The 16,746-nt window shown below is 34.4% G+C and overlaps 1 protein-coding gene across 2 annotated transcripts in view; it reads right to left on the bottom strand.

Moving 5' to 3' along the window:
• Nucleotides 1-253: 253 nt before the first annotated feature.
• Ifih1 (interferon induced with helicase C domain 1) overlaps nucleotides 254-16,746 on the bottom strand; it is a 64,228-nt gene continuing 47,735 nt past the window's right edge. Inside the window, exons 9-16 of one of the 2 annotated variants that reach the window (XM_010606848.2) lie at nucleotides 10,627-10,750; nucleotides 9,851-10,129; nucleotides 8,961-9,220; nucleotides 6,570-6,719; nucleotides 3,914-4,075; nucleotides 1,545-1,735; nucleotides 576-666; nucleotides 254-488 (exon numbers count right to left, since the gene is read on the bottom strand). In XM_010606848.2, coding sequence (XP_010605150.1) covers nucleotides 309-488; nucleotides 576-666; nucleotides 1,545-1,735; nucleotides 3,914-4,075; nucleotides 6,570-6,719; nucleotides 8,961-9,220; nucleotides 9,851-10,129; nucleotides 10,627-10,750 — 1,437 coding nt within the window. In that variant the 3' untranslated portion in view covers nucleotides 254-308. Of the gene's footprint in view, nucleotides 489-575; nucleotides 667-1,544; nucleotides 1,736-3,913; nucleotides 4,076-6,368; nucleotides 6,442-6,569; nucleotides 6,720-8,960; nucleotides 9,221-9,850; nucleotides 10,130-10,626; nucleotides 10,751-16,746 lie in introns of those variants that run through there. The other variant, XM_010606849.1, reaches the window with a different exon arrangement.

Here is a 16,746-nt window from a genome sequence, read left to right as displayed (position 1 = left end):
CTTAATTTTATTTTGAAAATAATAGACAATTGATACTGGCATCTTGAAATCTCATTTATACTTCGGTTTTCTTTCCACAGTACTGTAATCCTCGGCACTGATGAGTATTTTGATACATTTTCCCTCTGCCAGTCAATAAGATGGATAATTGAAAACAAAATTATTATTTTCCTTTAAAGTGCTCAATGCAGAGTTTATTAATTTTCAAATCAGTTCTTTAGTACAATGAAAATATTTCTCAAGGTAATAATAAGAAGAAGAATAAAATGTTCAATTGAAAATATTCCAAGAGAATGTTGACTCAACTGCTAATCTTCATCACTAAAGTTATAATATTCTGAGTAGTCAAGTTCAGGGAACGTGATAGGTAATTCAACCCACTTTTTGTATTGCTTCTTGGGTAAGTTATCTTTGAAAACAACTACAAAATTCCTTATTTTGAGACAAGGAAAATCTAAGCCTTTGTGCACCATCATTGTTCCCCAAGCCTGGAAAGCAAAACAGAGAGTGAGAGAAAATTTAAATGTATACTCCTTTTAATCAAAGTAAAATTGAGCCCATTGCAATTTACTCACTTGGCCACATTTGCAGATAATCTCTCTATTTGTTTGGTAGTCGGAAAACTTATTTTTCAGTGCTTTGTTTTCTCTCACAATATAGAGTTGCCTAAAATTATAAGGAAGAATCATCAGCAAGAATTGGCAAAACATCGACATGCAGCCAATGGATCTGTGTTGTACCTCATGCTCATCCACGTGCCTATACCACTCCATACCCCTTTTCTCTCTCCCTCTTGCTTCTCCCTCTTACTCTTTCTACTGTGGAAACTGAAACTGATGTCATCTTTCTACACAACCTCTCAAGTGTTGTGTTTGTTGCCTTTTGTGGCTCCTTTCAAGACTGTTGGTTATTCTGAATTAACGTTGGTTGTTCAAAAATTTGAGAGCAAAGACATCCACAAATTCTGTGGATCAGAATGGGTTTGGGTTTTACACCTCTCTCTTCTTGCCCAGAACACATCACCTTAAAAACAAACAATATATGAATAAAGAAACAAAATAGAAAAAGTTATTGTAATCCAGCACTAACAATGTATCTAAAAGAATACTTTGACAATATGATTGTCTTACATCTTTTGATTTTTTTGCTGTATTAGTCTAATTTTTAATCTTATATATGAAAATTAACTTTATAACATCTTATAAGATAAATAAATGATCCTGATGCTGGCAAAATAAAATTGGGGGGGAGAGGGAAAAAACAATTTAGATGTATTTGTTATATATGTGTATGAGTTCTCTTCAAGGAATGCAATCATTATGTACTGCAAATATGAAGTAATAAAAGTAAATAAATTAAAAAGAAAAAAACAAACATTAGGAATGGTAATATATTGAGGGGGTGTTTAAAAAGGAAAGTTCTGAACAAAAATCTAATTTTCACAATTTCATATTCAAAATTTCATATCAAAAATCTCATATTCACAAGAATATGGGTGTTCACTGCTAGTAGGAAAACTTTAAAATGGGTGTCCCTGGACTTACTGGAATTCTTTTGTCATATTGACATGATGCATCCTCTCAATTACATGAATATCTTCCCCTGAGCAGGCTAGCACATGACAGTTTTTGCAGAGAAAAGTTATTGATGATGGATTGTCCTTAAAATGCTTTGCAATATTTCTCCTGATTTTCATTTGCTGTTCCATTATGCTTTGCATCTGTAATTCCAAAATCTGCATAGAGAAGGGAATATTCAATGTTTTTGTTTTATTTCATAATTGTATTAAAATAGCTCTCTGAAATTTTTTTGAAATATCTTAAATAGCTGCAAAAATATACACTTAGCTAGTGGTCTAGGACATAAAAATAAAGAGGCAATGACCCCAGAAAAATTCTTCTGTATACTCTAAGTTCAAATAAAATACAAAAATATATAAAACACAAAAATGTTGGGTTAGTGCCAGGGAAAACGTTTAACTTGTTCCTAGAAGTCTGACTTGGTTCTAAGAAGCTTTCAGTTATCTAAAGTCTGTGTACAACATGGAAAGTAAGCTTCACTTTATCTGCCAACTTTTACCATATATTAGTGGTCACATGAACATTATGTTTTACGAGATTCTCAAATCAGAAGAACATAGCCACTTTCCTAGCAGTTGTGACTTGTTGAGAGTTTTTGCTAGTCTTTGAGCAGATTAGTGGTGGTGGCATATGCCCGATTTCATCATCATTCCACCTAAGCTCATCCATTTAGTGTAATCTCAGGACAGCAGAACTCTTAGCCAAAGGAGAACTAAAAAGGTAGTCTAGTTTGGAGTCCCTGAAAGGACTATGTCTACTGTAATTTGAATATGGTTTGTCACCCCATATTTGTGCAGGTGTGTAATCCCCAAAGTCTAATGTTAATACTATTAAGAGTATGAAACTTAATTTGGCCAGGATGTTTTAGAAGTGGGGCCTTTGAGAAGTGATTTATAAGAGTTTAGATCACTGAGATGAAAAACCCATGGCTGAGTTCTGGTAGACTTAGTAAAGCTACCACACAGACACAAACAGACATACACATGTATTCCTGCCATAATGCAATCCAGCTTGTGATGGCCCTCACTAAGTCTTTCTCAAACTGTTTGGACCCATACTTCTAGAATCATGAGCCCAAATAAACCTCCTTTCTTTATAAAGTAGCCTCCCTCAGGTATTTCACACTAGTAATGAAAAGCTAATGAATGCAATATTTTATTCTAAAAATTGTCTGGGGCAATTTGACTCATAAACTCCAGAGATTTTCCTGGAGTTTACCTGAAATTAGCCTTGAAACATCAGTCTTAATAAATACTCAGTTGATTCATTCTCTTAGAACATTAAATGTGAATCAGCAACTTTCTAGTGGTATTACTTAATGAAAAAGTTTGACACTCCAAAATGTTTGGTTTGATTTATATTTAAAGGGGTTTTAAAATACAAGTTTGTGTAGAAACCTGGCCAGGAAACCTTGGAATTGGTTAAAGCTTTGCACACACACACACCAATTTGAAAGCAGCCCTTTCCTGAGACTCTATTTAGGGTAGAGCCAATTCCAATGTTAAGAAACTAACATTCACACCCATATGCAAGGGTGTGAATTTTCTTCTAAATGGATTGTTTGCTATTATAGTAGTTACAGTCTTTAATTCAGTCATATGAAGGATTTCCTGAAATATTGTAGAATACATTCTTTCAGTATTCTTTCACACAATTCAAATAACTCTGTTAGTGAATTGAGATGCAGCTAGATGACATATTAAAATCATTCAGAACTAACCTCAATATGACTTCTTCTCAGAGGCCTTCCTCAAGCATCCAATTTAAACAGCCATTTGGTGACTCATTCTATATTATTATATTCTAATTCTTTAGCGCTTACCTTCATATGATGTATATGCTGCTATTTAAATTTTTGTTCATTGTTTCTTTTCTCCAAACCTCATGAGGTACATGCTTGTAGCAAGGGTCTTATCTGTATTGTTTGTTACCATGTTCTCTGTTTCTAGAACATTCTCTTGTGCACAGTAGACATTTTATAAATATATAAAAACAAATGTGCTTGTATGACAGATAAGACTTAACAAAAATTATTGAATTAGATTGAATAGGTAAACTGAGTTAATCTTTTTGGATCAAGGAAAGCCTGAATTTATATTATTAATGTTTATGGTTGGTTTCTCTGGAATAAACAAAGACTTTCTGACAATTCCCCACCCATTGCAGATCATAATTCTTTGTGTGTGGATATGGATTAAACACAACCCATCAAACTGCAATTTATAATTCAGTATAGTTTCTGACTGGAGAAACAGCCACAGAAATATCAATGGTAACAACATTGAAGTCATTTTAAAATGAAAACTAAATTAAAAGGTGGCCAAAAATAATACCTTCTGAGTATAATCTTCTGGATTCATATTCTGAACATGGTGGATAGCTTTGTACATCATCTTCTCTCGAAAATCATTAACTATCTCACGTTCAACAACTCCTGAATCACTGGGGGCAACCAAGATGTAGGTGCTCTCCTCAGCTCTGGCTCGACCACGGGCCTGAGAACATGAAAAAAATTAAACACATGAAAGGCTTCTTACAAACTTCCCTGTTTCAGGCCTGGAATTATATCCATTGCTCTGCATCCCAAACTTCAAATGATCTCTGTTTCTAGTAAAATTAATTTGTATACATTCTTTGGAAGTCAGCTTCCTGAAACTTAAAAACATGTGCTTTAATATACAGAAAATATTCTAGACTGATGATGGTCAGGTCTCCACACCAACCTTCAAAGGCTTCAATAACAGCCCTACCCTGTCCAGGCTTTTCATCCTCAGAGAATCCCTGTCAAACCATGGGAACCATGAGCAGCGATTTGGGCTGGGAGTCCTCCCACCCGGAAGAAGGCATGAAGAGGGAGAACGGACATCCATCATCCTTGCATCTGGGCTGGTGATAGTGTAAATTTGTTCTTGGCATCTTACATTAGATTTTGGGCCCCCTCTTCCCATGGAACCATGCTCAGTTCAGAGACAATTTCTATAGCCTCCTTAAAAAGCAATATTCAGGTGCATTTTGAATGCTATAAGCTTTTCTGGCCTGGCTCAGGAGCGGAACTAACAGCTGTAATATCCTCAAGGAAAAATGCATTCTGAGTGGCAAACCTCTGATTTACAAGTTCACTCTTGAAATATAATTACTTCCTATTTCAAGGGTTACCTGGTTATCTTAATCTATGATCTGCCTTCCAGTTAAGAATACACTTTTAATTATTAGCAAGAATCCTTTAGTTAATATTATTTTAAGAATGTTAGGATTATCAGTCACCATAACTCCTGTATATGCTCATTAAATATAACTGCAGTACTATCAATACAGGTGGACAAGAGATAACACAAAGTTTCAGTGGAAACTTGGATATGTTGTTCTATTATTTAGTTACTCCTCTTATAAGTTTGCCCCACTTGATATTTCATCATGAAAAATTTCAAACATACAGAAAAGTTGAAAGAATAAATGAAAGAAATACAGAAATAGCAGGGATCCCTAAGACTTGGAAGTGTTACTTTGTAGGACAGCTGTGGAGAGTGTAGTCAAGACTCCTGGTCCCACTAAAGACTCACAAACATCCTAGGAATAAGAAGTCCTCTTCCGATTTTTACAAATAAGGTGACCGTCACAGTCCTGAAAAATCTCAGGATACAGAAATAACAACAACCAGAGAGAAGTTGTTGTTTAAAAAAAAAAATATATATTTTTTGCATATATTTACTTGCTGCTTTTACTTCTTTGTCTCAGAAATGTTTGTTCATTTCAGATGCCCATTTTAGAATCAGGTCTTCCGATTTGGGGGTGCTGATTGTTTTGAGTTCTTTTATATTCTAGATAAGAGCCCACAAAGAATGGCTGCTATCAAGAAATCAAACTATAACAAATGTTGGCAGGGTTGTGGGGAGAAAGGAATCCTTCTCCATTGTTGGTGGGAGTGCAGACTGGTGCAACCACTATAGAAATCAATATGGAGATACCTCAAAGAGCTGGGACTAGAGATTCCATTTGACCCAGCCATCCCTCTGCTGGGTATCTTTCCAAAAGGATTAAAAGAACCATATCACAGTGATATATGTGCACCTATGTTTATAGTGGCACAGTTTGTAATAGCTAAAACTTGGAAACAGCCCATTAGTCCATCACTTGGAGACTGGATAAAGATGTATTTTTTCTATAAAATGGAATACTACTTAGGCATAAAGAAATAGAAATTGGATTCATCCATAGGACAATGGATACATATTTAGGATATACTACTAAGTGAAATAAATAAGTCACACATGTGTAAATACTGAATAGTTTCTCTGGTGTGAAAAACTATAATAGTACATGGGATCCTAATGCGATAACTGACAATGTGAAATAGGAAGAAGAGGGATAAAGGCGTAGGGAAAGTGGGAAGGGTATGGTAAATGTAATAAGGGAAAAGAAAAAAATATGAGAATATGAAAAAAATGGAAATGAAGTATTTGTAAATGGGGAGGGGAGGAGGGGATGAAGGGAGGGCAGGGACAAGGGGAAAAATGAGAACCAAGACCTGTCACATAGAGGTACAAGATCCCAATAATGAATGTAACTGTATTGTAAACGTAAAATGTACCAATAAACTAAATGAGAGAAAATGAATGCAAAAAATATGGCTTTCATATGAATTATATAATAGCAGTATAAATGGCAGTACTGCACAATTCTTTAAGATTGTGCTTTTAAGCTGAGTATACCTGCAACTCTAGGTTTATCCCTGTAATTCCAGCGCTGTGAGAAGCTGAGGCAGGCAGACCACAAGTTCAAGCCCAGCCCGGGCAACTCAGTGAGACACTGTCTTGAAATAAGAAAATTTACAGGGCTGTGGATGCAGCTGATTGAGAAGGCTCTAGGTTCAATATCCAGTGTTAACAAAACAAGAGAAAAAACAAAGATGTTTTGTGACATTTTGCTAAAGTAAAGCAATTAATATAGACATATAAAATCAATGCATTAGAAAGAAGGATTTTAATGTACCTGTACCATGGCTATTTCATTAGTAACAAGGCCGTAACGGATAATAATATTACATTCTTTGATATCCAGACCTTCTTCTGCCACTGTGGTAGCGATAAGCAGATTTATTTTTCCAGTGCGAAATTTACTAATGACTTCTTTTTGTTCATTCTGTGGAAACATTTTAATAAATTAAATTTTGTGATGCTAAACACACTCAAAGCTTCTAATTAGAAGAAATAATAAATTGCAACTGGTCAGTGTAAATCAAAAGATTAGATCATACATGGATTTGCTGCCATCTGTTTTTTGGCATTGAGCATGATGGTGAGACAACATTTGATTTACAATCTGGGATTACTATACAATAACAAAAATATTTCCATCCTCCAGCCTGGAGGTGGAAAGACCATCATTTATGCCAAAGAAATAAATTGATGGTGGTTTGGGAGGAAGAAAAGATGGGATGTTGTCAGCTGAGAAGAGGATACAGTAATGAGAAGCTTAAAATGGGCTATTTTGTTCACCATTTTAACTTTAAAATCTTTAATATTATGATAATAAAATGCGGTGGCACTTTTAGAGATTGTTAAGTTTTGAGTTACAAAGAAAATGATAGTGCATGCTGCATTCAGGTATTTTAAGGATCATTTGGTCAACAAATACATGAAATATTCCTGAAAGTCCACATTAGTTGCCTCCAGAGAAGAGAGTGGAAGTTATGCTTTCTAGCTTATTAAGTGGTCAAGATAAATATATGGTTTATTGAAATGGATAATATACATAAAAATGGAATAGGCTAGTAGAGACATAATTACAGCAAGTATTTTTAAATAAAATAAAATTTGAAGGTTAATATAAATATGAATATATTAAAATAAATATATTAAAATATGCCTCTGGCCCTTGCATAGAAAGGATAGGTGAGCATGCTCACATTGTCTTTTCTCTCTGTATACATTAAACAGAACAAACCTTCCGGACTCAACCATGTGTTCTGCTATGCCCTTCTCTTTCTTCTTAGAGACATTAGAGCTTTCATTTGACTCCTAATTACTGAAGAACCCTGTAAAGTCTCCTCTAGAATCTTTGATTATGTCTCCTTAAACTCTCATATCCACTGATAAAAACATAACACATTCTTGGATTTTAGAACACGTCTGTGATTTAATTCAAAGGAATCACTTGAAGAATGAAGTTTCAGACTCAGTGTCGGATCCTCCAATCACAGCAAGTAATTACTTCACTCCCTCCTTAGGTATAAGCTTCCTCCAGTTTGCAAGGTGAGGATGCAGAAAGTGTGGAAGAGAGTTTGGTCTGTGTTTTTGCATGCAGTTCTCAGGTTGGAAGTGAATAAAGAGGAGTAAGTAGTTTAAAAATAGGCTTTTCATCTGCACCTTATCTCTTTTCAAATAGGAGCTGAGGCTACTCAATAAAATTCATAACACTAAAGCTAATAAATATAATAGGAAAAGCAAAAAATAGGACTCAACGTAGAAGAGTATAGATGGATTAGTGTAAGGATTAACAAAGAGGTCATGAGGCTAAACTTCAGTTTTGCCTTCAAGCCTCTCGGAAGCAAGGACAAAAGGGGCAAAGTCAACCAATTCTCATCCACTAGGAGGAAACAAACTCAAGGAAAACTGTTTTCTCTGTCACTAAATTTTGGAACTCTAACATAAGTGCAAGCATGGGGTATATTCAGAGTTATAGTGAACAATTACATGAACCTTTTTTCTAAACACAAATTAAGTGGATTTACTTTTGCTCACAAATTAAATGGATTTACTTGTTGCTCTGAGTGAGATAACTGTGACCTAACTGAAGTATCACTTCAGAAGAGCAGAGTCTTATTCTTCTAAGAAAATGATTTACCCATGTCAATTGTCATTTTTCTCTCCCAAAGCTTTTTTTTTCTTACTATGCATACAATAAATAGTATAATGGAATGAAAGCCAATTTAATTAAAAAGTTAAAAAGAAACAGAAAACCTCCCAAAACTCAAAATCTCTAACAGCAAATATTTTACAGATTCTCTTATCGGTTTCATTCGATGCAATTATACTTTTGCATAATTCTAATTATAAAGCACATATTTTCATGAAAGTTTGATTTTTTCACCCAATTTCATATGGAAATCATTTATCTACATTGTTTTTAAGCATCACTCATTTTTGCAGAAAAAAAAACTCAACTTAGAAAGTTCTTCCAAGTGTGAAAAGTAAAACTGACTTCTAAGACAATGTTTAAAGTATTAAATACCATAGATTAGGTTGCTGTTAAACTTTATTCCAAAACACATATTTTATTCTGTCAATATACTTGTGGCTGATGAGAGAATTGATGAAAAGCATTAAAATTCTGTAAGAGTGAGAGTAGCACAAGAAAAGAAGTGTGAGGTGATGTTTATACCTGTGTCATAGCCTTGAACTCGCTGCTGTGTCCAGCTCCAATCAGATGATGGGCTTTGACCCCTACTTCTGCAAATTTTCCATTTTCAGTAATCCACTGGGAAAGGGCATGTGCACTTTGTCTGGTTTTTGTAAAAATTATTCCATGTGCTGGTTTCTCAGTCCTTGTATAGTGTTCCAATATAGTATTTCTTAATTTGGTCAGCTTTTCATTTTCATACTCTGGGTTATCAGCCAGGTTTTTCAACATTTTTTTGTTTTCTTTAAGAAAGAATTATCATTATTAATGTTAATTAGCTTGATTTAGCCATTCCACTATATATATATATATATATATATAGAGAGAGAGAGAGTATATGACTATATATTAAAATATCATGTTGTACGTCACAAATACATACAATTTTTATTTTCAAAGTTTAAAATAAATAATTTAAAAAACTTTAAAATTAGTATAAATTAGTAAAATATACAAATAATTCAACTGGAAAATTTTTTTTCTCCAACACTGGGACTTGAACTCAGGTCCTCATGCTTGCCAGCAAGGCTCTGTGCTGCTGAGCTACATCTTCAGACTTCAGCTGGAAGATTTCATGTGTTTGTGCACTGAGTTATGAGTCATCTGTACTTGATTTTGTATTATATCTAATAACTAGGCTGTTCTAATTAATACATTTATTTGTCTTGATGATACAACTAGATTATCAAATAACTGATTAGGATCATACAGGCAACAATCTGATCACATCAATTAGACCCAGCCACAGCCTGCAGGGGTTTCTTTCAAAATGAATTTTTAAGCAAGTATTGGAGCATGCTTACCAGAAGCAGTCGGCTCATGTTAAAGAGCTAAATGCATGAGAGCATCCAATATGTTACTTTTGACCTTACCAGAAAACAAAGTCACAAGAAATCTGTCTGTCTCATCTTGTTTCTCCAGTCGCTTCAAAGCAGTCCTATCTCCATCACCATCACAGTCATCATCACTACTATTCACATCACTGTCATCTTCCAGAACTGCAAATTTCTTCACATTCTCATCATGATAGAAAGTTTCGAGGTGATTATATGCATCAATCACTCGGATTGTGTCATTAATTTGTAAGGCTTCATTATACTTCCTCAAATGTTCTGCACAGACACGAGCTTTTCGATTTCCTTCTCTAGCAGCTAGGAAAGAATAAAATACGCAAGTGAAATAGTGAGCATACAAACTCTACAATTATGGACACTATATTAGGACTTCAAAACTGGATTCACCTTGGTTTTGAAATGATCATGATAAGACTCAAGAGAGCCATGAATTCTAAAAGGTGCCAGGTTTTCCAACTCCTAGACTTGCTGTTTGAGCAACACATCAGAAAGAACATGTACTGGCCCCATGGAGGAATGGCATGCAAAGTGTATCAGTGGAGTACACCTTTGGAGACAGTGCTAACATTTAGCTAATATTTAATATATACAATAAGTGAACAAGGGAACTGGATGAGTTGGGGCATCTTTATTTAGATAAGGAATTAGAACATGTGTATGTATGTCCTATACAAAATACAGAAATTCTTTTTGATATTCCATTCGCTTTCAGTTTGGTCATGAACATGTGATATAATCACTTGAAATTTTGGCATAAACATGGGATAAAACTGTTTGATCAAAACCCAAATTACCTTTTTTTTCCATTTGAATGGCCCATTGCTCATAATTTTGAGTTCCAAAATCTGACATTGAACTCACTTGGCAGTAAGTTTGAATACTTGACATTATTTCTAGCAGTTTGTCCTTAAACAGATCCTAAAAATAAATTACACATTTAATCTTAACTGTTTATATTGTTATATAGGTTAAATTTATTTGCATGTAATAATAACTTTGATTCAGAACAGTTCCTTAGGTAAAGTAACAGGGCAATCTCTGATCACTTCTTTGCACATAACATTTACCTTGCCAAGCCACACCCCCACTAACATGCACTTCTGCTGAAATTTCTAATTTAAAGCTTTCATTAAAGTAAATGAATATTATAAACCTTAAATGTACAATCTAATTTAAAAAGACCTCTTGAATTAATGTCACAGTTAATTAGAAAATCTACAATCTAAGTTAAGAAACATTCCTCTTTGAAGAACTGGTTTTAGTATTATTTTTATCCAAATAAAAGGTTCAGGTACCCTGAAGAAAGGCAAATAAGGAAGAAGGCTGTGCGATTTCATATATCCAACATTCAAAACCAGTCAAAACCCACTGATAATTAGAGTTCTGGATATTATAGTAGTTCTTTTATGGCATAGTTACTGGAAGGGAAAATAAGAAACCTGACAATGTATTGCCACTTGGCCTGGTTTTGTTTGCATATGCCTATGCAATTTATGAAATTCCAAAATCTGTTTACTTAGGTGAATTTTGACTTTTCTCTGTGGGTGTTACAGTTCCATAAAAGTATTTCAAAAGTTTAAGTTAAAAAGATGGAAAATCTTTTTTTAAAATTTCTTGAGAAATATTTTTATGATTCTAAACAGAAATATGACTTTAAATTTATCAAATAAAATTAGATGAATAACAAAGGACTGAAAATGAATAAAACATATTCAATTGTACCAGTATAGCTCAGATAGTATTCTTTTTCATCATTAACAAATAATCTGAAGAAGCATAAACAACTCCAGACACACTCTGCCACTTCATGTTTGACAATGGAGCCAAACACCTTTACTGGTAGAAAGATAGCGTATTTAATAAATGGTACTGGAAAAACTGGGTTACAACTTGCCAAAGATTAAAATTAGACCTATACCTATCAGCACACACTAAACTAAAATTGAAATGAATTAAAGATCTAAATATTAAAAGAGAAACACTAAACAGGCTGAAAAAAGAGGTTAGGAAGAATTCTTCAAGACATTAGTAGCGGAGAAGATTTTATGAGCAAAACCTTATTTGCCCATGAACTAGCATGAATAATCAGTAAGTGAGATGTCTTCTTATCAAAAAGCTTCTGCACAGCAAGAGAAATGACCAATAGTGTGAAGAGACAACTTACAATGTGGGAAAAACTTTTCACCTGCTCTTCCTCAGACAAAGAAGTAGAAATAGCAAATAAACTTATTAAAAAATGTTCAACATTACTGGTCATTCAAGAGATGCAAATGAAAACAACACTGAGATTCCACCTCACCCCACAAATAATGGCTGCTATCATAAATTAGGACCAGGAATTTAGCTCAGTGGTTCCAACACCTGCTTTGAAAACACAGGGGCCCAAGTTCTATTCCTGGTGCCAAATACATAAATAAATAAAAATTTAAAAAATGAAATCAATCAATAACAAATACTGGCAGGGATATGAGGAAAGAAGAATCCTATTCCACTGCTAGTAAGAATGTAAACTGGTGCAACCACTGTGGAAATCAGTATGGAGATACCTCAGAGAACTAGGACTGGAAGTCCCATTTGACCCAGCTATTCCCCATATGGGTATCTTCCCAAAAGAATTAGAAGAATCATACCACAGGGTTATATGTGCACCCATGTTCATAGCAGCACAATTCGGTGATAGCTAAAACTTGGAAGAAGCCCAACTGACCATCAATAGGAGACTGGATAAAATATACTTTTTAAATAAAATGTATTGCTTGCCATAAAGAATGAGAAATTAGAGACATTTGTAGCTAAATGGATGCACATTGTGTCCATACTCTTAAGTGAAATAAATAGGACACACATCTGTAAATACTGAATAGTTTCTGCAGTGTGTGAAACAAAGTGTAAATAAGAACTAAAAAGGTACAAGAGATAATGTGAAACAGGAAGAAAAGGTGCAAAGTTGAAGGGGAAGTGGGATGTCTAGGGGAAAAGGAAGAAGGGAATAGAATTAGTATGAGAAAAAGAAAAAGTGGAAACAAAGTCTTTGTAGATAGGGAAGGATGGAGGGGTTAAAGGGAGGGCAGGGGACTGGGGAAAAAATAAGAACCAAGATGGATTATGTAAAGTTGCAAATTTTTAATGATGAATGTCATCATATTATATAATGTAAATGTACCAATAAAGTTAATTAAAAATAAACCATGAAATTTGGTAAGTAATACTGATTTAATACCTATTTCTCTTTTTTTCATTAAGTTTATTGGTACATTTTATGTATACAATACAGTTACATTCATCATTAGGATCTCGTACCTTTAAATTACTTATCTTGGTTCTTATATTTTCCCCATACCCCTGCCCTCCCTTCACCTCCCTCCACCCTCCCTATTTACAATGATGTTTCCATTTTTTGCTTTTCTCATATTTTTTCTTTTCCCTTCTTTCCTTTCCCCTACACTTCCCACTCCCCCTACTCCTTTACACAGTTTCTTCCTATTTCATATTATCAATTATGCATTTTGATCCTTATTTGCACTTAGCTTTTCACACCAGAGAAACTGGTATTTACACATGTGTCCTATTTATTCACCTAAGAGTATGGCCTCAGTGTGCATCCATTTAGCTATAAATGCCTCTAGTTCCTTATCCGTTATGGCTGAGTAGTGCTCTATTTTATATATAAAAAAACATTCTCTGGCCAGGGATTTAGCTCAGTGGTTCAGTGGCCTGCCTTGCAAGCACAAGGACCCAAGTTCAATCCCTGGTAGCAAAAAAAAAAAAAAAATCTCCAGTTGATAGGCAAGTGGGATGTTTCAGCTATTAAAAACTGTGCTGCACTCTCTCTATCCCCCCTGAAGTTAATAGCTTTGTAAAGATAGTAAGATAATTCTACATCTTCTCGATTCACTTCAAACCTGCTCTAATTCTCTCATTTATCTAATCCTCTCATTCTAAGTCTAACCCCCCATCCTAAATGGTAAAGATGCTGTATTGAAAAGCATATTCACTGAAAACATATTATGGGCTGCTTCTTGAAATTAATTTAATTCACATGAGTTAAAGGTGATACATTAATGACTACCACAAGTGGTCAGTTTGCAAGCTGTGCCTGATCCTATTGGGCTGCTGAATGTATCAATTGGGATAAAGGGTTGTGATTAATTTAAAGAGTTGTTTTCTCTGATATTATGAAAATGAGGATGTCTATGAGTCATTAGAAACTCAAAAGCTAAAACGCAACTATATTAGGAAGATTTAAGTAATACCCAGAAATTAAAGAAGGACAACCCAACAATAAAAATAAAAATGAGAAAACACTTAGGCAAGACACAAAAACAGATTTCCAGTTCACCAATAGCAAATAGTAGGACAAATGAGGATGAAAAGTCTGATAGTGAACCAACAGGACTCCCTGGACCCATAGCACAGGAGGTAACAAAATAAAATGAAGATGAAAAGTCTGATAGTGAACCAACAGGACACCCTGGACGCATAGCACAGGAGGTAACAAAACAGATCAATCAGGCTCTAGAAAAATTCAAATCAGAAATAATTTCCCAGTTAACCAGAGAGATGATGAGCAAAATGGAAGCCATGATTCGAGACTCTAGAGCAGAAACTAACAAAAAAATAGATGAGCTCAAGACCATGATAGAAGCCATGAAGACTCAGCATAAGAAAGAAATGGAAACAATGAATGCCCAACAGAGGAAAGAAATCGAATCCATAAAACAGATTCAAACAGATATCCAGGAGATTAAAAACTCTATTGAAAGTGTACACAACAGAATAAAAGATTGCGAAGATAGAATTTCAGATATAGAAGATAGGATAGCAGTCAGTGACCGTGAAAAAAGAGATCTATTAAAAACAGTAAGGGATCATGAGAAATCAATCCAACAACTCCTAGACGATACAAAGAAAAATAACATAAGAGTGATAGGAATTCATGAAAAAACAGGAGAAAACGCAAACGACATAAAAAAACTCTTCACAGAATTAATGACAGAAAACTTCCCAAACAGAAGGGAAGAATTAGACATACAGATAAGTGAGGCATATAGAACCCCAACTAGCCACGATCAAAAAAAATCTACACCTAGACATTTAAGAATCAAGATTCCAGAAATCCAATAGAAAAACAAAATACTACAAGCAGTAAGAGAAAAGAAACAAATCACATGCAAAGGAAAGCCCATTAGAATCACAGCAGACTTTTCAACACAAACTCTTGGGTCAAGGAGAACCTGGAGTGAGGTATTCCAAGTCCTAAAAGAACCTCCAACCTAGACTGATAAATCCTGAAAAACTCTCTTTCAAAATAGGTGGGGAAATAAGATACTTCCATGACAAAGAGCACCTGAGAAATTTCATGAATACCAAACCAGCACTGCAAGGAATTCTAAACAATATCCTAGAAAAGGATAATGAAGTTCACAATAACATGAGGCCCAACAGACCAAATCAAATAGGCAAACCAAAAAACTAAAAGGAGATGGGAGAAAAAGTAAAAAGAGTCAACAAAAGGACAATAACATGATAAGAATAAGTCAGAATATATCAGTTATAACCATCAATGTTAATGGCCTCAATTCACCAATCAAGAGAAATAGATTGGCAGAATGGATTAAGAAGCAAAATCCAACACTATGTTGTATACAAGAAACACACCTAGTGCAAAAGGAAGTCCATAGACTGAAAGTGAAAGGATGGAAAACAACTCTCCATGCGTCAGGAGCCCAGAAAAAAGCAGGGGTAGCAATCTTATTCTCAGATAAAGTAAATTTCAAACCAAAACTCATTAAGAGAGACAAAGAAGGACACTACATCCTTGTAAAGGGAACAATTCAAGAGGAAGAGCTGACAATCATAAACATATATGCACCAAATATAAACGCACCCAACTATATAAAACAAATATTAAGTAACATGAAAAACCAAATAAGCACTAATACAATTGTAGTGGGGGATTTAAATACCCCACTATCACAAATTGACAGATCATCTAGGCAGAAAATCAACAATGAAATAATAGAACTGAACCAAGCTTTGGAACACATGGACTTAATAGATGTTTATAGAGTATTCCACCCCCAAAAATCAGAATATACATTCTTTTCAGCTGCACATGGATCATTCTCCAAGACAGACCACATACTGGCTCACAGAACAGGTCTAAATAAATGCAAAACAATTAAAATCATCCCCTGTATATTATCAGATCATAGTGCAATCAAACTGGAGATCAATAGCACAAGAAACTATAGAAACTTCACAAGCACATGGAAACTGAACAACACTCCTCTAAACAATCAATGAATTACAGAGGAAATTAAAGAAGAAATTAGACAGTTTTTACAAATAAATGAGAATGCCAATACAACATACAGGAATCTTTGGGACACAATGAAAGCAGTTCTACGTGGATAATTCATAACATTGAATGCCGACACTAGGAAAACAGAGCGGGCTCAAATAAACAACTTAATGATGAAACTTAGACTCCTAGAAAAACAAGAGCAAGAAAAACCCAAAGCTCAAACAAGAGAGGAAATTATAAAGATCAGAGCAGAAATCAATGCAATTGAAACTAAGAAAACGATGCAAAAAATAAATGAAACAAAGAGGTGGTTTTTTGAAAGAATAAATAAAATCAACAAACCCTTAGCTAATCTTATCAAAAAAGGGAAAGAAAAGGCTCAGATCCATACAATCAGGAATGAAAAAGGCAAAGTCACAACAGATCCAAAAGAAATCCAGAGGATCATGAACACCTACTTTGAGAACCTGTACTCTAATAAAATGGAAAATACAGAAGAAATGGACAGATTTCTAGATACTCATGAATTACCAAACTTTAATGAAGAAGATAAAAACATTTTAAACACCCCAATCACAATCAGTGAAATTGAAAATGTAATTAAAAA

The sequence above is a fragment of the Fukomys damarensis genome, unplaced genomic scaffold (genome assembly GCF_012274545.1).
Source record: "Fukomys damarensis isolate Sample0158 unplaced genomic scaffold, DMR_v1.0_HiC HiC_scaffold_26, whole genome shotgun sequence".
NCBI lineage: Eukaryota > Metazoa > Chordata > Mammalia > Rodentia > Bathyergidae > Fukomys > Fukomys damarensis.
The sequence above is the reverse complement of the archived record's forward strand: the minus strand, read 5'-3'. Positions and strand labels throughout refer to the sequence as shown.